The sequence below is a fragment of the Oryctolagus cuniculus genome, chromosome 3 (assembly GCF_964237555.1).
Source record: "Oryctolagus cuniculus chromosome 3, mOryCun1.1, whole genome shotgun sequence".
Classification (NCBI taxonomy): Eukaryota; Metazoa; Chordata; class Mammalia; order Lagomorpha; family Leporidae; genus Oryctolagus; species Oryctolagus cuniculus.
In genome coordinates, this window is record NC_091434.1 from 147989803 (window position 1) to 148005375 (window position 15573).

General features: G+C 35.2%; 1 protein-coding gene across 4 annotated transcripts in view; it reads right to left on the reverse strand.

Moving 5' to 3' along the window:
• Positions 1-420: 420 nt before the first annotated feature.
• The window catches only part of TMEM168 (transmembrane protein 168), a 45883-nt gene continuing 30730 nt past the window's right edge, over positions 421-15573 (reverse strand). For all 4 annotated transcript variants that reach the window (XM_051848889.2, XM_051848890.2, XM_017342728.3 and 1 more), the window contains exons 3-5: positions 9000-9142; positions 7020-7294; positions 421-2397 (exon numbers count right to left, since the gene is read on the reverse strand). In XM_051848889.2, the coding sequence (XP_051704849.1) occupies positions 1850-2397; positions 7020-7294; positions 9000-9142 (966 nt within the window). In that variant the 3' untranslated portion in view covers positions 421-1849. The remainder of the gene's footprint in view (positions 2398-7019; positions 7295-8999; positions 9143-15573) is intronic.

Genomic DNA, 15573 nt, shown 5'->3' on the forward strand with positions numbered 1-15573 from the left:
GCTATCAGTTTGTGTACCTAATGTAATTTTTGGTACCATTTTAAACTATATAAAGAATGGGGGCTATACTTTACTATTTGTCTTTCTCAGAGTGAAGAGATTTGCTTTAGTTAAAGCAAAGTTGTTCATCCCTAGCCAAGAAACTTAAAAGATTCTATTTAGCATAAGTTTGAGTGGGTTTTGAAGCCATAAACTCATATTTTTAACATTTGGCTTTTCTACTGTACTATTTCTGAATAAACATGTCATAAAACATTAAACCATTTCATTCGGGTAATGCTAATATAAATACTTAACAGAATATGTGAAAATTTAAAATCGACCTGCCACCAAATGTGAACTCTTAAAAATGAGCATTTTTATAACTATCACTTTTAATATACTAAACTATCAATGTTATTTGCACATTAAATGAAAAGCTAATTTTTAACAAAATTTTATTCAAAGCATTAAGAAAATCACATTCAATACATAAAAATAACCAGACTGCAACAATGCTGCATAGATAGTGGTATACAAGTTCCCTGACACTAAGTGACTTCTTCCTAACTAAGACCTCAGTGTGCAAAGTCACCAGGTAGAAAATAGTGGAGGCATTATTTCCTTTGAGGTTGGAAAATGGCTTCAATGGTGAGAAGTCACTGCATTTTAGTAACAAAGACCAGATTACCTCCCAACTTAATTCTGTTCCCTTCTTGTTATTTCTCAAAGATGGCAACTTGGAATGCAAGGATTACTGGAAGGGAATATGAAATGAATTACCACTAAGGAGATACCCTGATCAGTGCCTGCCTAAAGGAGACAAAAAAACACCGAATTAAGTTTAAAAATTACAACCACACTATTATGCTGAACTAAAATTGCCAGTATGAATACTTTTTTTTTACATAATACATTACGTGTACACTAGAAAAAACTGACCTTTTCCTATCTTTTGACCTTCAGTAGAAAAAATGTCTATCAATTAATGGGAATTTGAAAAATAATTTTCACAGCAGAGCAACTATAGAGATAAAAAACTTTACTGAATATTTCTCATTCAGTCAGTGAGAAACTGCTAAATTTCTTTTATGAGTACTTTTTCAAAAGGAAGACAATTTATTTGGGAGGAATTTCTGGCTGGAAATACTGTTCTTTAATAAAATATTGTTACCCTGAGACTCTTTAAATTAGCAGTTTTTAAAGCCCCCCCCCCCAATGCATGAAGGAAAAATTTATAGAATCTAACCTCTTAGAGCTATCTACATGAAGAATGTTCTGATTTGAAAAAAATAATTTTGGCTTCCCAGATACACTGGTTAACAGGTCACAAGCAAGACGTTTGACTGTGATGGAGTATAAGTAAAATCTGCATTCATTCTGGATAAGTTTCCTCTTCTAAGAGTGTCATCCTTCCAATGGTTTTGAAACCTCAAAGCTATCATTCACAGAAAAGAATCCTCTCTAAGTAAATTAACAGTTTTCACAAAGTAGTCAGTTTTTCTGGTCTACATTCCCTAAGCCTAGAAAATAAGGCATTAGTAATTCTTCATTGGCCATTACAGAGTATAGAAGACTGCTTTCTTTCTAATCAGAGGCATATGCAAACATTCCTGAAAGTGCAGTTATTTTTAACATCTCTTATGCATTTACAGAGTTAGCATTTGATTCCCAACCTACTTTTAATATAAAGTAATGCTTATTCCAACACCTTACCTATACCATAATTACTTGAGAAAAGACAAAGTGAGGGCAGCTACAGAAATAGGAAGGTATTTTCCACAAAAAAAAAATACAGCATACAAAAAAAATGGCAAGTTAGTGATAATTGGTAGTATGAACTCAGCCACATCTTGCATTTGGGTCCAAATTAAGATTTGACAAGTTTGAAACCTTGTCCTGTGTCCAGCACCGTAGGAAGAAACCACCTCATTTTTAACCTTTTCAAGCACCTAAAACAAGTTTTGCAGATCCAAAAGAGATTCAGACCACATAACCAATTGGCTAAATGCACCAGTGGATATGTAATGCGAGGAAAGTGTAGCATCCAGTGCTTGGCCACATCGCTTCCTGTTGGCAAATGCAGAGTGTAGTCGCTCCACCGTTTGGACACACCATATACTGCTTTTACAGTGCGGCCCTTTTCCGTCCAGCAAATGCTATTACTAGAGTTACAGTTGTATTCCACCCAGTCTTTTGTAAAGTCGCCCAGCTGTGGTGGGTCAGCTTCTTCAATATCTATGGTCTTTGTCAACTCTGCTCCTTGTACTGCAATATACTGGTCATTAATTTTTCTCACTTCTTTCACCCAAGGGGTTGAATTCTCACTGTCTAAAATGATAATTAGACGAGAACAGAAGGAACCATTCTTTTCTCTCCACCATTCTAAAAGTGTCTCAAGGCGCAGTATGTCTCCACCTGGAATGAGAGAAAATTTAACGGTACAATTTCTGAAGCCTTGCATTAAGAATACTCTTGTTTCAAGTGTATTTTCTTTAGATTCTCAGAATTAAATATATAAGCCAAAAAAAAGTGAAAATGTGTTACTTTCAAAGTACCTTTTCAGAAGGTATTTTTAAAACAGATTTTCAGGGCCAGTGCTGTGGTATAGTGGATAAAGCTACCTCCTGCAGTGCCGGCATCCCATATGGATGTTGGTTTGAAAAGCCAGGCTGTTCCACTTCTGATTCAGCTCCCTACTAATGTCCTGGGAAAGCAGAGGATGGCACAAGTGCTTGGGCCCCTGCATCCACATGGGAGACCCAGAAGAAGCTCCAGGCTGCTGGCTTTGACCTGGCCCAGCCCCAGCCATTGTGGCCCTTTGGGGAGTGAACAATCAAATAGACGATCCCTCTCCCTCCCTCCCTCCCCCTCCCTTCCTCCCTCCCTCTTCCCTCACTTTCTCTCTCTCTCTCTGCCTTTCAAATAAATAAATCCTTCTTTAAAAGATTTTCAATCTCAGGAAAAAAAAATCCTTGTTACTTACATTAAAAAGGGATATGCTCAGTCAAAAATTGTATTATATAGTTAGACTTAATGAAAAAAATAGGAATGCTAATATTCTACACCTGGGGCAGCACACTGGCTTGTGGGCCAAATCCAGCTTGTTTTTATATGGCCCACAAGCTGAGTTGATTTTGTATTTTTATAGTTGACAGAAAAAAACAAAAGAGTAATAGTTTGTGATATGTGAAATTATAGAAAAATTAAATAGTATATAATTATTCCATCAATAACATTCCATTAGAACACAACCATGTTCATTCATTTACATTCTGTCTATAGCAACTTTCAGTTTACAATGGCAGAAGTGAGTAGTTGCAATAGATTTTCCAGCCCACAAAGCCAAAAATATCTGGACTTCTACAAAAACTGTTGACCTCTGTTCCACACTCATTTCCTATCCTCATATATAGGTACCTATAAAAAGAAAAACCCTCTTCCTATCTATACTCAGAACAAAGGAATGAATACACACACCACACACACACAAGAAGTGGGGGTAAAAATTATATATAAATATTTTCTTCCTATTGTCATCTTAGATAGTATGAAATAAAAGGTGGGGGATGGAAATGAATTATGGTATAACCTCAGGAAAGAATTTTATAATGTTTATAAAAAACTTTTAATGGTAAGATGTCTTTATATGGGGGGAAAAAAGCATGATGTGGAATCATACCTGCATAAGTTATATAATTATTGTGGGGTGTTTGGATATCTGGTGGTTTTAAAAAGTACTTTTCTGTTTTCTAAAATGTTCACATTGAGCATGTTATTTTTATAATTAGAAAAAGTTTTAATATGCTACAATTTACTACTAAAAGATTCAACCACCTAACTTTAGAACATGCATCTCTACCAAAAGTAGCCATCCTTTTTGCTAAACTATCAAAATGATATCACCAGGGAATTTGAATTCTAGTATTAACATGACTTCTACAGCCAGGCTGAAACACATTCTTTAATATATAACTAATTTTCTTTTTTCCAACAGCCTGCTGTATGTTAGACTCAGCCTGATATATTTGAGACTATAAGAATGAAAAGTAATTGAGCTGCTTTAACACTGAAGAACATCATCTCAGAGGCACTACTTCAAATATAGTTTCCACATATTACCAATGTGTTGTTTCACTGGAAGATACCACTTTTTCAAAAATCACCAGATGTTAAGTTTTCATTATTGCCTGCTCTATTAAATTTCTAAGAGATCAGAGGATGACATAAATTACAAGAGTCATTATACAAATTCCATCTGTCACAAATCATTGCCTAACATGTAATTCACAACTATTTCAATAAATATTCTTTAGCACATTCTACCCTAATTCTCTTTTAAAAATACTCTTTAGATATCAACAAGAGAGTTAAAGCACAATTAAAGCCTTTCAAATTCTTTCTCTAATTTTCTTTTACTTTGCTTTCTTTGGCTTTTGGCCCAGATGCAAAGTACTTACATTCATTTCAGATAACAGCCATCTGATGCATTTCAAGCAACTGAGACTGCTTTTTAAAGGCTTTGTTTATCTGTGATAAACTGCTTTATAGATCATCTACATTTTTCTCATTTATTTCTCTTGTAATTACTGTAATTGTTTTTTACCCTCAAGCAACGAGGCAAAAATATCAGGTAACTTATTATGAAACCCCATAAATGTAAGACTACATGTTCCAAAAAGTATCAAGAGTGAAAGTATGTGATGAAGGATAAATAAAAATTTCTTTTCCACAATGGTATTTAGTTCTAGAATGGTTTTAACTTACTATCCCAAAGAAAATCTACTCATAACGTTTCCTATTTCAAAGGTTGTTAGATTAATCATTAATAAACTATTGGAGTTTAAAGTTCTTTGTCACTTGGTTGGGGATAAATTAAAGCACTCCCTCAGTGCAAGAGTGTTCAAAGCTATTTCTGAGGCAGAATGAGCCTCTGAGGCTGTATCTGAGACAAACCAGGGTAAGAAGTGACTAAAAAGGAGGGCTTCTGAGCCTAGTTCAACCTGAGTAAACCAGGTGCCTCAGGTTAGGCCTGACACAATGCAGTTGCTGAATTGTGGGATAAGCCAGAATCCTGTCAAGATCTGAAATCTTCCTGGCTAACAGCAAAATTCAATTTATGGTAGCATCAAAAATAGTATATACCATTGCAGAATGTATCTGCTAGACATTTAAGATTTCATAGGGGCCAGTGCTATGGCATAGCAGGTAAATCAGCCACCTGAAGCACTCACATCCTTTATGAGTTCCAGTTCAAGTCCTGGCTGCTCCACTTCTGATCCAGCTCCCTACTAATGTGCCTGGGAAGATAGCCCATGCTAGGTACCCAGATGGAGCTCCTGACTCTTAGCTTTGTCCAGGTCTAGCCCTGGCCATTGTGGCTATTTGGTGAGTGAACCACTGGATGGAAGATCTATCTCTCTCTCCCTATCTCTCTCTCTCTCTGCCTCTCAGTAACCCTTTCAAATAAAATAAACCTTCCAAAAATTTCATAAATTATTCCCAACTCATCATATATGAAAATTTAAGAACAATGACTTATAAATTACTTTAGTGCCTTTGATTTTTCCTAGGAAAAGAAAAAGCTGATTAAATTATGGGTTGGCTATATGTTTAGAATTTACATCCAAAGCCATCCATAAAAACTACTTGAAATAAGTTTTTAAAATATTTGAAGAAAAACACAAACTTCTTAAAGTGTTTATATAAACATTAAGTAATAAATCCTTCATGTAAATACACAAAAGTTGTTTTTAAAACTACTCTTTGGGATGAGTATAGTTCACAGTAATGTACTGCACATTTTACAAAGAACTAAAAGGAGCTCAAAGGCTCCAAACATAAAGAAATAAGGAGATGGAACTATTAATTACATGACTTGATCCATTTAACTGGTATACATGTGTTAGAATATAACACTGTACCCCCCATAAAACTGTACAAGCTGATGTCAATTTAAAAAAACTTCAATAAATTTAATCATACTTAACTAAAAACATATGCATGGTCACTGAAATTATGCCTTTTTTCCTATTGATCTGGGGATAGTTCATTACCAACATTCTAGTAAGTTTTCAATAATCATTCCTAGAGATCTCAAATTTTGTTTGTGAAGATTGTGAATTGACTAGAACTTTTTCTCTTGGGCTCTGAGATAGAATATACATAATGATATACTCTACCTGGAAGTGAAGTGCCTAAAGGTTAAAAAGTCATATTCTATGTTGTAAATAAACCTCCTCCTGGTAAATTAAATTGTTTTATAAACTATGTTCAAGTAGTTTACACATTGAGTAGCTTCTTATACATTCTGATTTTTTTGAAAATGGGTGGTTAATGCTAACAAATATCTACTTAGCCAGACCATGCTGCTTATCTATCATCATAGCTTTCACCCTTGGTGGCAACATGGTACAGTGCGGGAAAAATACACTTTAGGATAGACCTGGACTGAATCATGGCCCTTTCAGTTAGTGGTATGACCACAGAGATGTTATGTAACTACTTTCAGCTTCTACTTCCTCCTTTAAAAAAGAATATAATAAAGGTGATGGTATCTAAGTCAAAGAATTCCACATCTTATATACTATGTATAAAGTACTTAGTACACTGCAGCTAATGCTTCAGATGTGCCCAGTAGTAAATTCATTCACCTTTACTACTAGACAATCACTGAGTTATTCACTATGTATTAAAAGAATTTCCAACAATACTATTCTTTAAAATAAAGCCCCAGTTACAAATCTGGCATGAAATTAGTAAAACTAATTAGGGTAACTAGTTCCAAGTCTCAAATCAAGCAGAATTTTCTTCTTTCCAATTATTTCAAGACAATTCTCAAAACCTTATCATTAGAGATTACTAAAATTATTTTAAAGAAGTATACCAGAGAAGAAAAGAAACGAAATAGAGCTATATGTATACCTGATAAAGTATGAAGTGAAAAGTTGAGAAATTTAATGTCTCTGTGTGAAGACTAGATCACACAAATATTCCTATGTATATCTCCATCATGGTAGAACTGCTAAAAGTGCCTTTACCTGCTAGAGCCCACTCTCCTGAACCGTGCGTGTGCCCACTGTAATATAAAACGTATGTATCATGTCTAGGTCCATCTATAGTCCGAAGTTCAAGGAAAGATTTAAGTTTGGAATGCAGAGTATCAAAAGACAGTCCACTTGTGGAATAGTCACATCCATACGTTTCAATCATGTGATACGCAAAAAACCTTTGGATAGCGTTGAGCATGCCGGTAGACCTCAAATTTAACTCTTGTACATGTTCTGGTGGAAGCAATGTTGGCTGACCATCAGGACTAAAAGACAAAACAATTATTTTAGTGCTTAAGAAATGCTTTATGTTATATTCTTGCAGATCATTCATAATTGATCACCTCAGAAGCATAATAGTTGCTGCAATCTAAATGGAAGGATTTTGAGAAATCAGCGTTTCTAAAATTCCTATAAGGTTAAGAATTAAGCTTAGAACCAAAACCTAGTTTCTAAAAATTGGTTATTTTAAGAAAAAATGTAATTTAAATGCTGGAAGAATATCTCCAAATGTAGATAGTATTCTTTGTTCCCTATTTACAAATACTTACCAAATAACACATTGGACAGCAAACTTTTTAAGCTCAAAATTATACGAAGCATTTCAAGAATACCTGGATGGGGATTATTAGAACTTCTTATTCTTGAGAAAAAAAATCTTAACAGGTAAAATGAGATGTTTTAATTAAACATTTAATTTTCACATTGAAAAGTATAAAGTATTGTGTTCAAGTTTCAGTAACTTATGTAAATGATACAGGAAATTATCTACTAACAAACAGCATTTACAAGCACTATTAAAAGATCAATTGCCTCTATACTATTGAACATGAACTTGAAGATTTAGATTCTGCAACATATAAAATGGTAGTCCAGTAAAAATATTAAACTAAGGCTTATATCTAGCAGAAATGAGACAACCAATAATGAAAGGGGAAAAAAATCATCACTCCTATCTAAAAAAGGAATTTCTCTATTAGGGATCTGAAAACTTTACATTTTACTTAATGTATTATCAGTACTGTTCTAGTAACAATATCTTGCATATATGGAACTTAATGTTTTAACAATAACAAAAATGTTAAAAAGCAATATAACGGAATAAAAACTTAGCAGTGCATATTATTACTTCCATACACACTCTTGGCAAAGTTGTCATGTCTTCCAAATCTCTAGCATTTCCCATGAAAATCTACTTCTTAACCCTTTGATGTGGAGGAAAATTTACTACAAATAGTCTATTTTATGGCAAATATTTGAAAGCAGATAAATTTTTTTTTTTATTTCAAGGTACCTCCAACCTCCAATAAAGTATGATGAAAATCTGGTCATCAGAATTCATGACTGGCAAATATTTTTCTCCCATTTTAAAAATATTTAGCTATAAAATAAAAAAATGTAGTAATAGGTAAAGATTCATACAGATCTCCCATTCATTTGGGGACAAAAGTTCTTTTGGAATTGAACTTTACTGCTCATCTTTTTGAATTTTTGGTATTTGTATGGCATTTTTTCAGTATGCAGTGTTCTTACATTCATAATCTTGTTAGTTTCCAAAACAATTGCTGAGATAGGCAGAAAAGGCATTACCATTTGCACTTTAGATACCGACACTCAGATTTGGAGAAATTATGATTTGCCTAAGGTAAGAGAACTAGAATTCTGGATTCGGGTTCAATGTTCCTTGTTTAGGACATTTTCTTAAACAAGATATGAATGAATTTTCTAAGGATAGGTCCTAGTATTTTTTTACTTCCAGCTAAAATATAAGCTAATCAAACTTACCAAAATACTTAAATTGAACCCTATTCTTACTGCCTTTAAAAAATTTATAATACAGAAATGCAACAGGGTATATACTTTGAAAATATTACAGCTTGTAAAAAATGAGTTATTTATTCATATTTACACACATCCTAAGAAAATGTTATGAATCAAGAAGTCATTACCAACTATACTAGGTTACTGTACCTGCAGAAGTTGGTAGGAATCACAATGGCATATCCAACAGATGTTCCTCCTAAACAGTTGCCCAATTCATGGAAGAGCCCATGAGCCATAGATTCCAATGGCAAAACAATTAGAAACATGCTCAAGAAGATTCCATTTGTTGGCTAAAAGAATTCACAACAACATGACTCAAGTAAATATGAATACATAATTACAATAAATATAGACTCATATTTTTACCTCCACTTCCAAACAGGATAAAAAGGACAATTAATAATTTAAAGCCAATTGTAAGCTAAAGCTGACAAGTAAGCTTTATCAGCTCAATAAATGCTAAATTTATCCCTAGGCTGTCTGGAAGCTGTGGCAAAACACAACATATCATATTTTTAAAAATCTGTCAACATCTGAAACTAAAAATTATACCAACCAAAACCCAAAAACCAATCCCTAAAACCACTCTGATATGATGGAGAAAAAGCCAGAAAACAAACCTCCTGCTAAAACCCACATGCCTCATGTTAGATTTTAAATAATACATTCACTCTTTTCATCAGAAACACTATTTTAGAAAGGGTTCTTTTCCTTTCTTGTAAAAAAAAAAAGTCTAGAAATTAGAAAAATCTTCAGGAAATTTAAGACTTTAAAGCTATCAAAATCAGTTCCATTTCTTACAGTTTATCTAGGAAAAGCCCTTAAACTATAAAATGGGAAGAGAAAAAATGAGTGAATGAATGAAGGACAGTTAAGCACCATAAAAGCAGAGTGGAAAATAGGTGAGCAAAAATATTAACAGGAGGAAAGATTAGACATTAATCACAGTTCAACAACAACAACAACAAGAAGGCCCATTTAAGAGACAAGAGACTATAAAGTCCTGAACTATCCATTTAGAATACTAATTCCATATTGCCTATATTGCTATCGCACATAATATAAAGCCTAAATGCATGAACACACTTTTAACAAAAGGCGTGGTTCACCTCATCAACTTTCTAATTAAAGAAACAGAAAACTGACTCTCACAATGGAAAAATGGATATAGTGCCCTATTTCAGCATATTCTAGTTCATCAATTGTATCAATAACGCAGTACATGTCTAACTTATAAATACTGGAAAAACAGAAGTAAAAACACAATGAAAATCATTACAAATCACACCACCATATAGCTACCAACTTTCTGAAATATTGCCAAATTCAATGCAATATATGCATTCACACAAATACATATTCATATGTGTGCATATAACTGTAGGTCATTTTCTTTTCAAAATGGGATGATAAGTATTCTGTCAATTTATTATAAGCCTGTTAACATAACTCTAAATCACTTGTAAAAGACTAACTAGCATTCAAACAATATGTGACTTTAGCTGAACCCTTACTACTGGTTTTTAGCTGCTTAAACTTTGCATTACAAATAAAACTAGATTAAATATCCAGTTCTCTGATTACTAACGAAGTGAAATATCTTTGATCATTTGGGTCTCATCCTTGGTTAACTGTTAAATATTCTATCCACTTTTCTCCGGACCTGGACTTTTTCTCACTGATTTACAGCTTTGTTTGATTCTTAACATATTTTAGGTCAAAGCCTTTTGTTGTACTGCAAATACCTTTTCCCTTTTCTGACTCCCTTAAGTGCTTTATCCTCAAGTTCTTAATTGTAATGTAGTCATTTTGTGTCTTGTTAAATCTCCCAATACCCACAAATCAAAACAAATTTTAGGAATGGGCATCAGATGCAGCAGGTAAGCTGCCAAGTAGGATGCCTGTCCCAGCTCCATGCCCAGTTATCAGCTTCCTATTAAATGTGTACCTTGGGAGGCAACAGGTTGGGTTCCTGCTACCCATGTAGGAGACAGGAACTGAGGGAGGTCCAGGCTCCACACATCAGCCTGTTGCAGGCATTTGGGGAGTGAATCAGCTTGATAGTCTTTCAAATAAAATGAAAATAAATTTTTTAAAGTCTTAAGCTAACCAAAAAAAAAGGTATTTTACATTATTCCTTAAAGGCTTTATTGATTTCCCTTCACATTTAGGTCTCAATACTGATTGCTTATGAAAATGATGCAATTTAATTTTTTCCTACATGAACAGCTAATTAAGAACCAATTACTGGAAGTAGCAACCATTCTTCATTACTCTAAAGTGCCACTTTATCATAAATCAAGTGCTCTCAGATCTGTTTTGGGACATTCTTCTCGTCTATTGGTCTGTCTGGCCTTTCAGTTCTTTGGCCTTTGTTGCCCCCTGGCCACTTTCTTTCTGGGACTTGAAACACAGAACAGATCTTTTCACGGTATTTTCTTTCGAGTCTTATGCTTCCCTTCTGTTTGGTATTTTCCATATTTTTTCCTCTTTTGTGCTCCTTGTTGCACAGCCTCTCCACATCTTCCACTTCACCAACATTCACTTCAGCCTGCTAGAATCTATTGTTAAGCATGCACATTCAGTTAGCTCCAGGTATTTTCCAAGACTTGTATTTTGTTTGTAAAAAATGACAAGGCAGATTTAAAAAATCGTAACAGATGCTGTTTTATTCAACTTAGTGAGCATGTGGTTTTATGCATGACAATTCTAATAGGTTTTTACTCCAAGAATTTTTTGTAGCTTTTGTTGGTACTGCTACTTCTTGCTCTTGTTGCCATGTGGATATACCTGGTTATATTTATGTGTGACTATGCATGGGGAAAATAAACTAGATCTCACATGATTCATTTTAGGCTTAGGAGAGATGATTTTTGCGCCAGAGAGCTGTGGCCATTACCAGTATACATATCTTAATTCAGGTTTGATCATTAACAATAGACAAGGTTCATGAGAGGACTGTTCTAAGATGGCACTTCAAAATACTCATGGAAAGCGGAATTACCAGATATGGTTATTTGGACACACACATAAACAAATTAAAGTCCATGCATACAAAGCATCTTCAAGGAGTTCATGAAATGCGTATTATGAAAAAACTATATGCAGATGTCAAATTTTTTTACACTAATATTTACGTTTCAATTCACTTTTCCACAATTTTTGAAGTACCCTTACCATGGCTCCACCTTCTTTCTTTAATGTGTCCACATAAGATGGAGGTAATTTATCAGTGATCCCACTTTTGGAGGCCCTCACTTTTACTCCTATAGAGGACCAGAAGTTCAGCATAGCTTTGAAAATCATTTCCTCTATACTGACAAATGTCTGCCAGGCACAACACTGAGTTTTTCTATCCTATTAGGTGCAGTATGTTTTTCCATTTGTTTTTTTATGATATTCAATGGAGTTCTTTTTTTTTTTTTTGACAGATAGTTAGACAGTGAGAGAGAGAGAGACAGAGAGAAAGGTCTTCTTTCTGTTGGTTCACCCCCTAAATGGCCATCACGGCTGGTGCTGCGCCAATCCAAAGCCAGGAGGCAGGTGCTTCCTCCCGGACTCCCATGTGGGTGTAGGGGCCCAAGCACTTGGGCCATCATCCACTGCCTTCCCAGGCCACAACAGAGAGCTGGACTGGAAGAGGAGCAACCAAGACTAGAACCCGGCACCCATATGGGATGCTGGCACCGCAGGCAGAGTATTAACCAAGTGAGCCATGGTGGCAGCCCCTAAAGTTGTGTGTGTGTGTGTGTGTGTGTGTAGTGTTATTTTTATCTACCTGCAAGACAGGGGCAGGGAGTACATCAATTTTCTATGTTCCTTCCCAAATGCCCACAACAGCCAAGGCTGAGCCAGGCTGAAGCCAAGAGGGAACCAAGCATTTGAGTTTTCTGCTGCTTCCTAGGGTGCATCAGCAGGAAGCTGAACAGAGAATGGAGTAGCTGGGATTCAAACTGGCACATTCAGATATGGGATGCAATATCCCCACCAATGGTTTAACCTGCTGTGACACAATGCCTACCCCTTCAGCAGAGTTTTATAGTACTTCTTTGTTTTATACGTTTCTTTAAAAACTCATTTCTAGGCATTTTACGCTTTGTTATATTTTCTAGCTGATTATTAACTTCCAAGTTTTATTAATTTTAAATATTTACATTTTCATTTGTCATCATCTTAATGGTATTACAAATTTCCAAGGTAAATACATTTCTTATAACTTATATATAAACTATATATTATATACCATATTTTTTACATAATTCATATAAGTTCAAGAGAATTTACATAGTTTTATACTGGTTGGGTTAATAACTGTATCTGTGAACAAAATTAACCTTTTTGATAGTTCACAACTTTAAAGCAACTAATTCTCCCAAACATTACTATAGTATTTTCATTTTTGTTAACTCTTAGATTTGATAATTAATCATCTTATCTTAAATATTAATAATTTCAATTTCCATTGCACATGTTGCTCTATTTCAATAGAAAATGTTTTGATTAAGCCTTTATTCACATAAAAATATTACTTTCAAATTATATTAGCAATTCATAAGAACCACTAATCAATAACATGAACACTATTAATTCCAGCTTTTACTTCATATAATGAGTACTTTTCCACTGATGATAGCAATATAAGAAATAATTCACCATCTTATCCTTTATAGCAAGGGTCACAAACTCCAATGTCATCAGGGGCCAGACAAGTGCATGTGTGCTGCAGCTATGGTAGTATGCAGTTACAGAGAAAAAAACAAAGGTGCATTACTATCTAACGGTACACACTTCAAAAATAGGTCTGGTCAAATAAAACAGTCTACTCGGTATTCTTCCAGGCTTGTTTACTTATTCTGTTATATAGACAAAGGTGTAATTATGAAATTAAAAAAAAATTACAAGAGAATAGTCCCCTTAAAAAAATCCCTGCACATTACTGCTAAGACTAGGAGAGTTATTAGAAGGAAGAGTTCAAAGATAAAATGTATAAAACAGCTTTTCTGTATTGAGAGTTACTAGAAAATTTCATGACATGGAGAAAAAATATGAAGAAGCATGGATTTCAAAATTTTCTTGTACCAAAATAGACTTACTTCCTTCCAACTCCCCATGGACCTTTAAAAGTATCCTCATTTACATATTAAAGAAATCATAAACATTAGAAAATTTGTTTTCCTCTTAGAACAGGGGACCAGAGTTTAACATGTAAATAGTAAAAGACTGGAACACTATACTCCAGGAGACCAGAATATTCCACTATAAACTATTCCTTATTAATATAAGGATTGATTTGAGTTGAAGGCAAATTGTGAAGAAACAGACGAAAGAAAACCTGTGGCCTTCCCTTATACATTAAAAGCAGGACAGAACTTTATAAAAACAAAGGTCTCCTTTCTACCTTTCCCTACCGGAATGGACAAAAGTTGATCACTGAAGACTGCTTTAAACCCTTAATGGGCTAGAAGATAGGTATGTTCTCTGGTACTAACAGAATCCCACTTATTTGCCTTCCCAAAATTTGCCACCTCTAGAGACTCAAAGTCCTTTTCCTTTGTCATGCCACTTCTCTAACAAGTTACTTTCCTTGTTGAAAATGCTATATAAGCCTTAATTAAAAGTCATCTTTTGGGTCATTCAACCTAGTGGTTAAGACAGCTATCTGGATGCTCATGTCTCATACTGGAGTACCTGGGTTCAATACCTGGCCCTGGCTCCCAATTCCAGCTTCCTGCCAATGTAGACTGTAGGAGGCAGTAGTGATGGCTGAATCGAGTTCCAGCTCCCAGATTCAGCTTGGCCTGGTCCAGTCTAGCCATTGTGAGAATTTGGGGAGTGAACCAGCAGATGGGAGCATTCATTCTCTCACTATTCCCCCTGCAACCCCTCAAATTTTCTAAAAGAATACAAATAAATATGTTGAAAAAAAGTTTAAGTCATCTCTGAGAATTGCTCGTGCCCTAGGTGTTTTGCATGTAGACATGAGGTATACATATCAATAAACTTTGGCTTGCTTTTCTCTTGTTAGTTGGCATTGACCCCTGGAATGAAAGACTAAGAATTCTGGAGGACAGAAATAAAAAATTATGTTCTCCTCCCTATGGTACCAGCAGAAAAGGTGTTCTTCGTTAACAAGCTATCAATTTCCTCTCCTTTCCTACAGAAAAAAAAGAATAAAATGGAAAAAAGTTTCCATTTCTAAAAGTAGAGCTAGAATATTTATTTTAAACATGATTCTACTTATCTAAATATGTCAAATGTAGAGATTGGTCGGACTTATTCTTGCGTACAAAATATCAATGGTTATTACTACTACATTAAAGAATTTTGCAGGCGGAGCCAAGATGGCGGAATAGTGAGGGCGCGCACCGATAGTCCGGGAAAATTTAGTTTAATAAAAGGGGAGTTACGGTAGCCGCAGAAAATAGAACCAAACAAAAATTGCAGGGGAAACCCTTCTGAATGGAGCAGGCGTGAATCGGAGGACCTACTGGGAGAACAAGGTCGCCCACCGCGCGGAAGCCAAGTCGCGGGACCCAGCCGCAGAAGCCCCAGGGTCCGCGCGACAGTGCTCCAAGGAGAGTGCACGCCACACAGAAAACAGCGGGGAGACTTGAGACGCTCAGGGCTCCGAGTCCACACATCGGCGCTGGAAGGGGAGGTGAGCTCAATAACCCGAGACATTGGTGGGGAAACGGGGGTCAGAATCTAGAGGGGGGCCGGA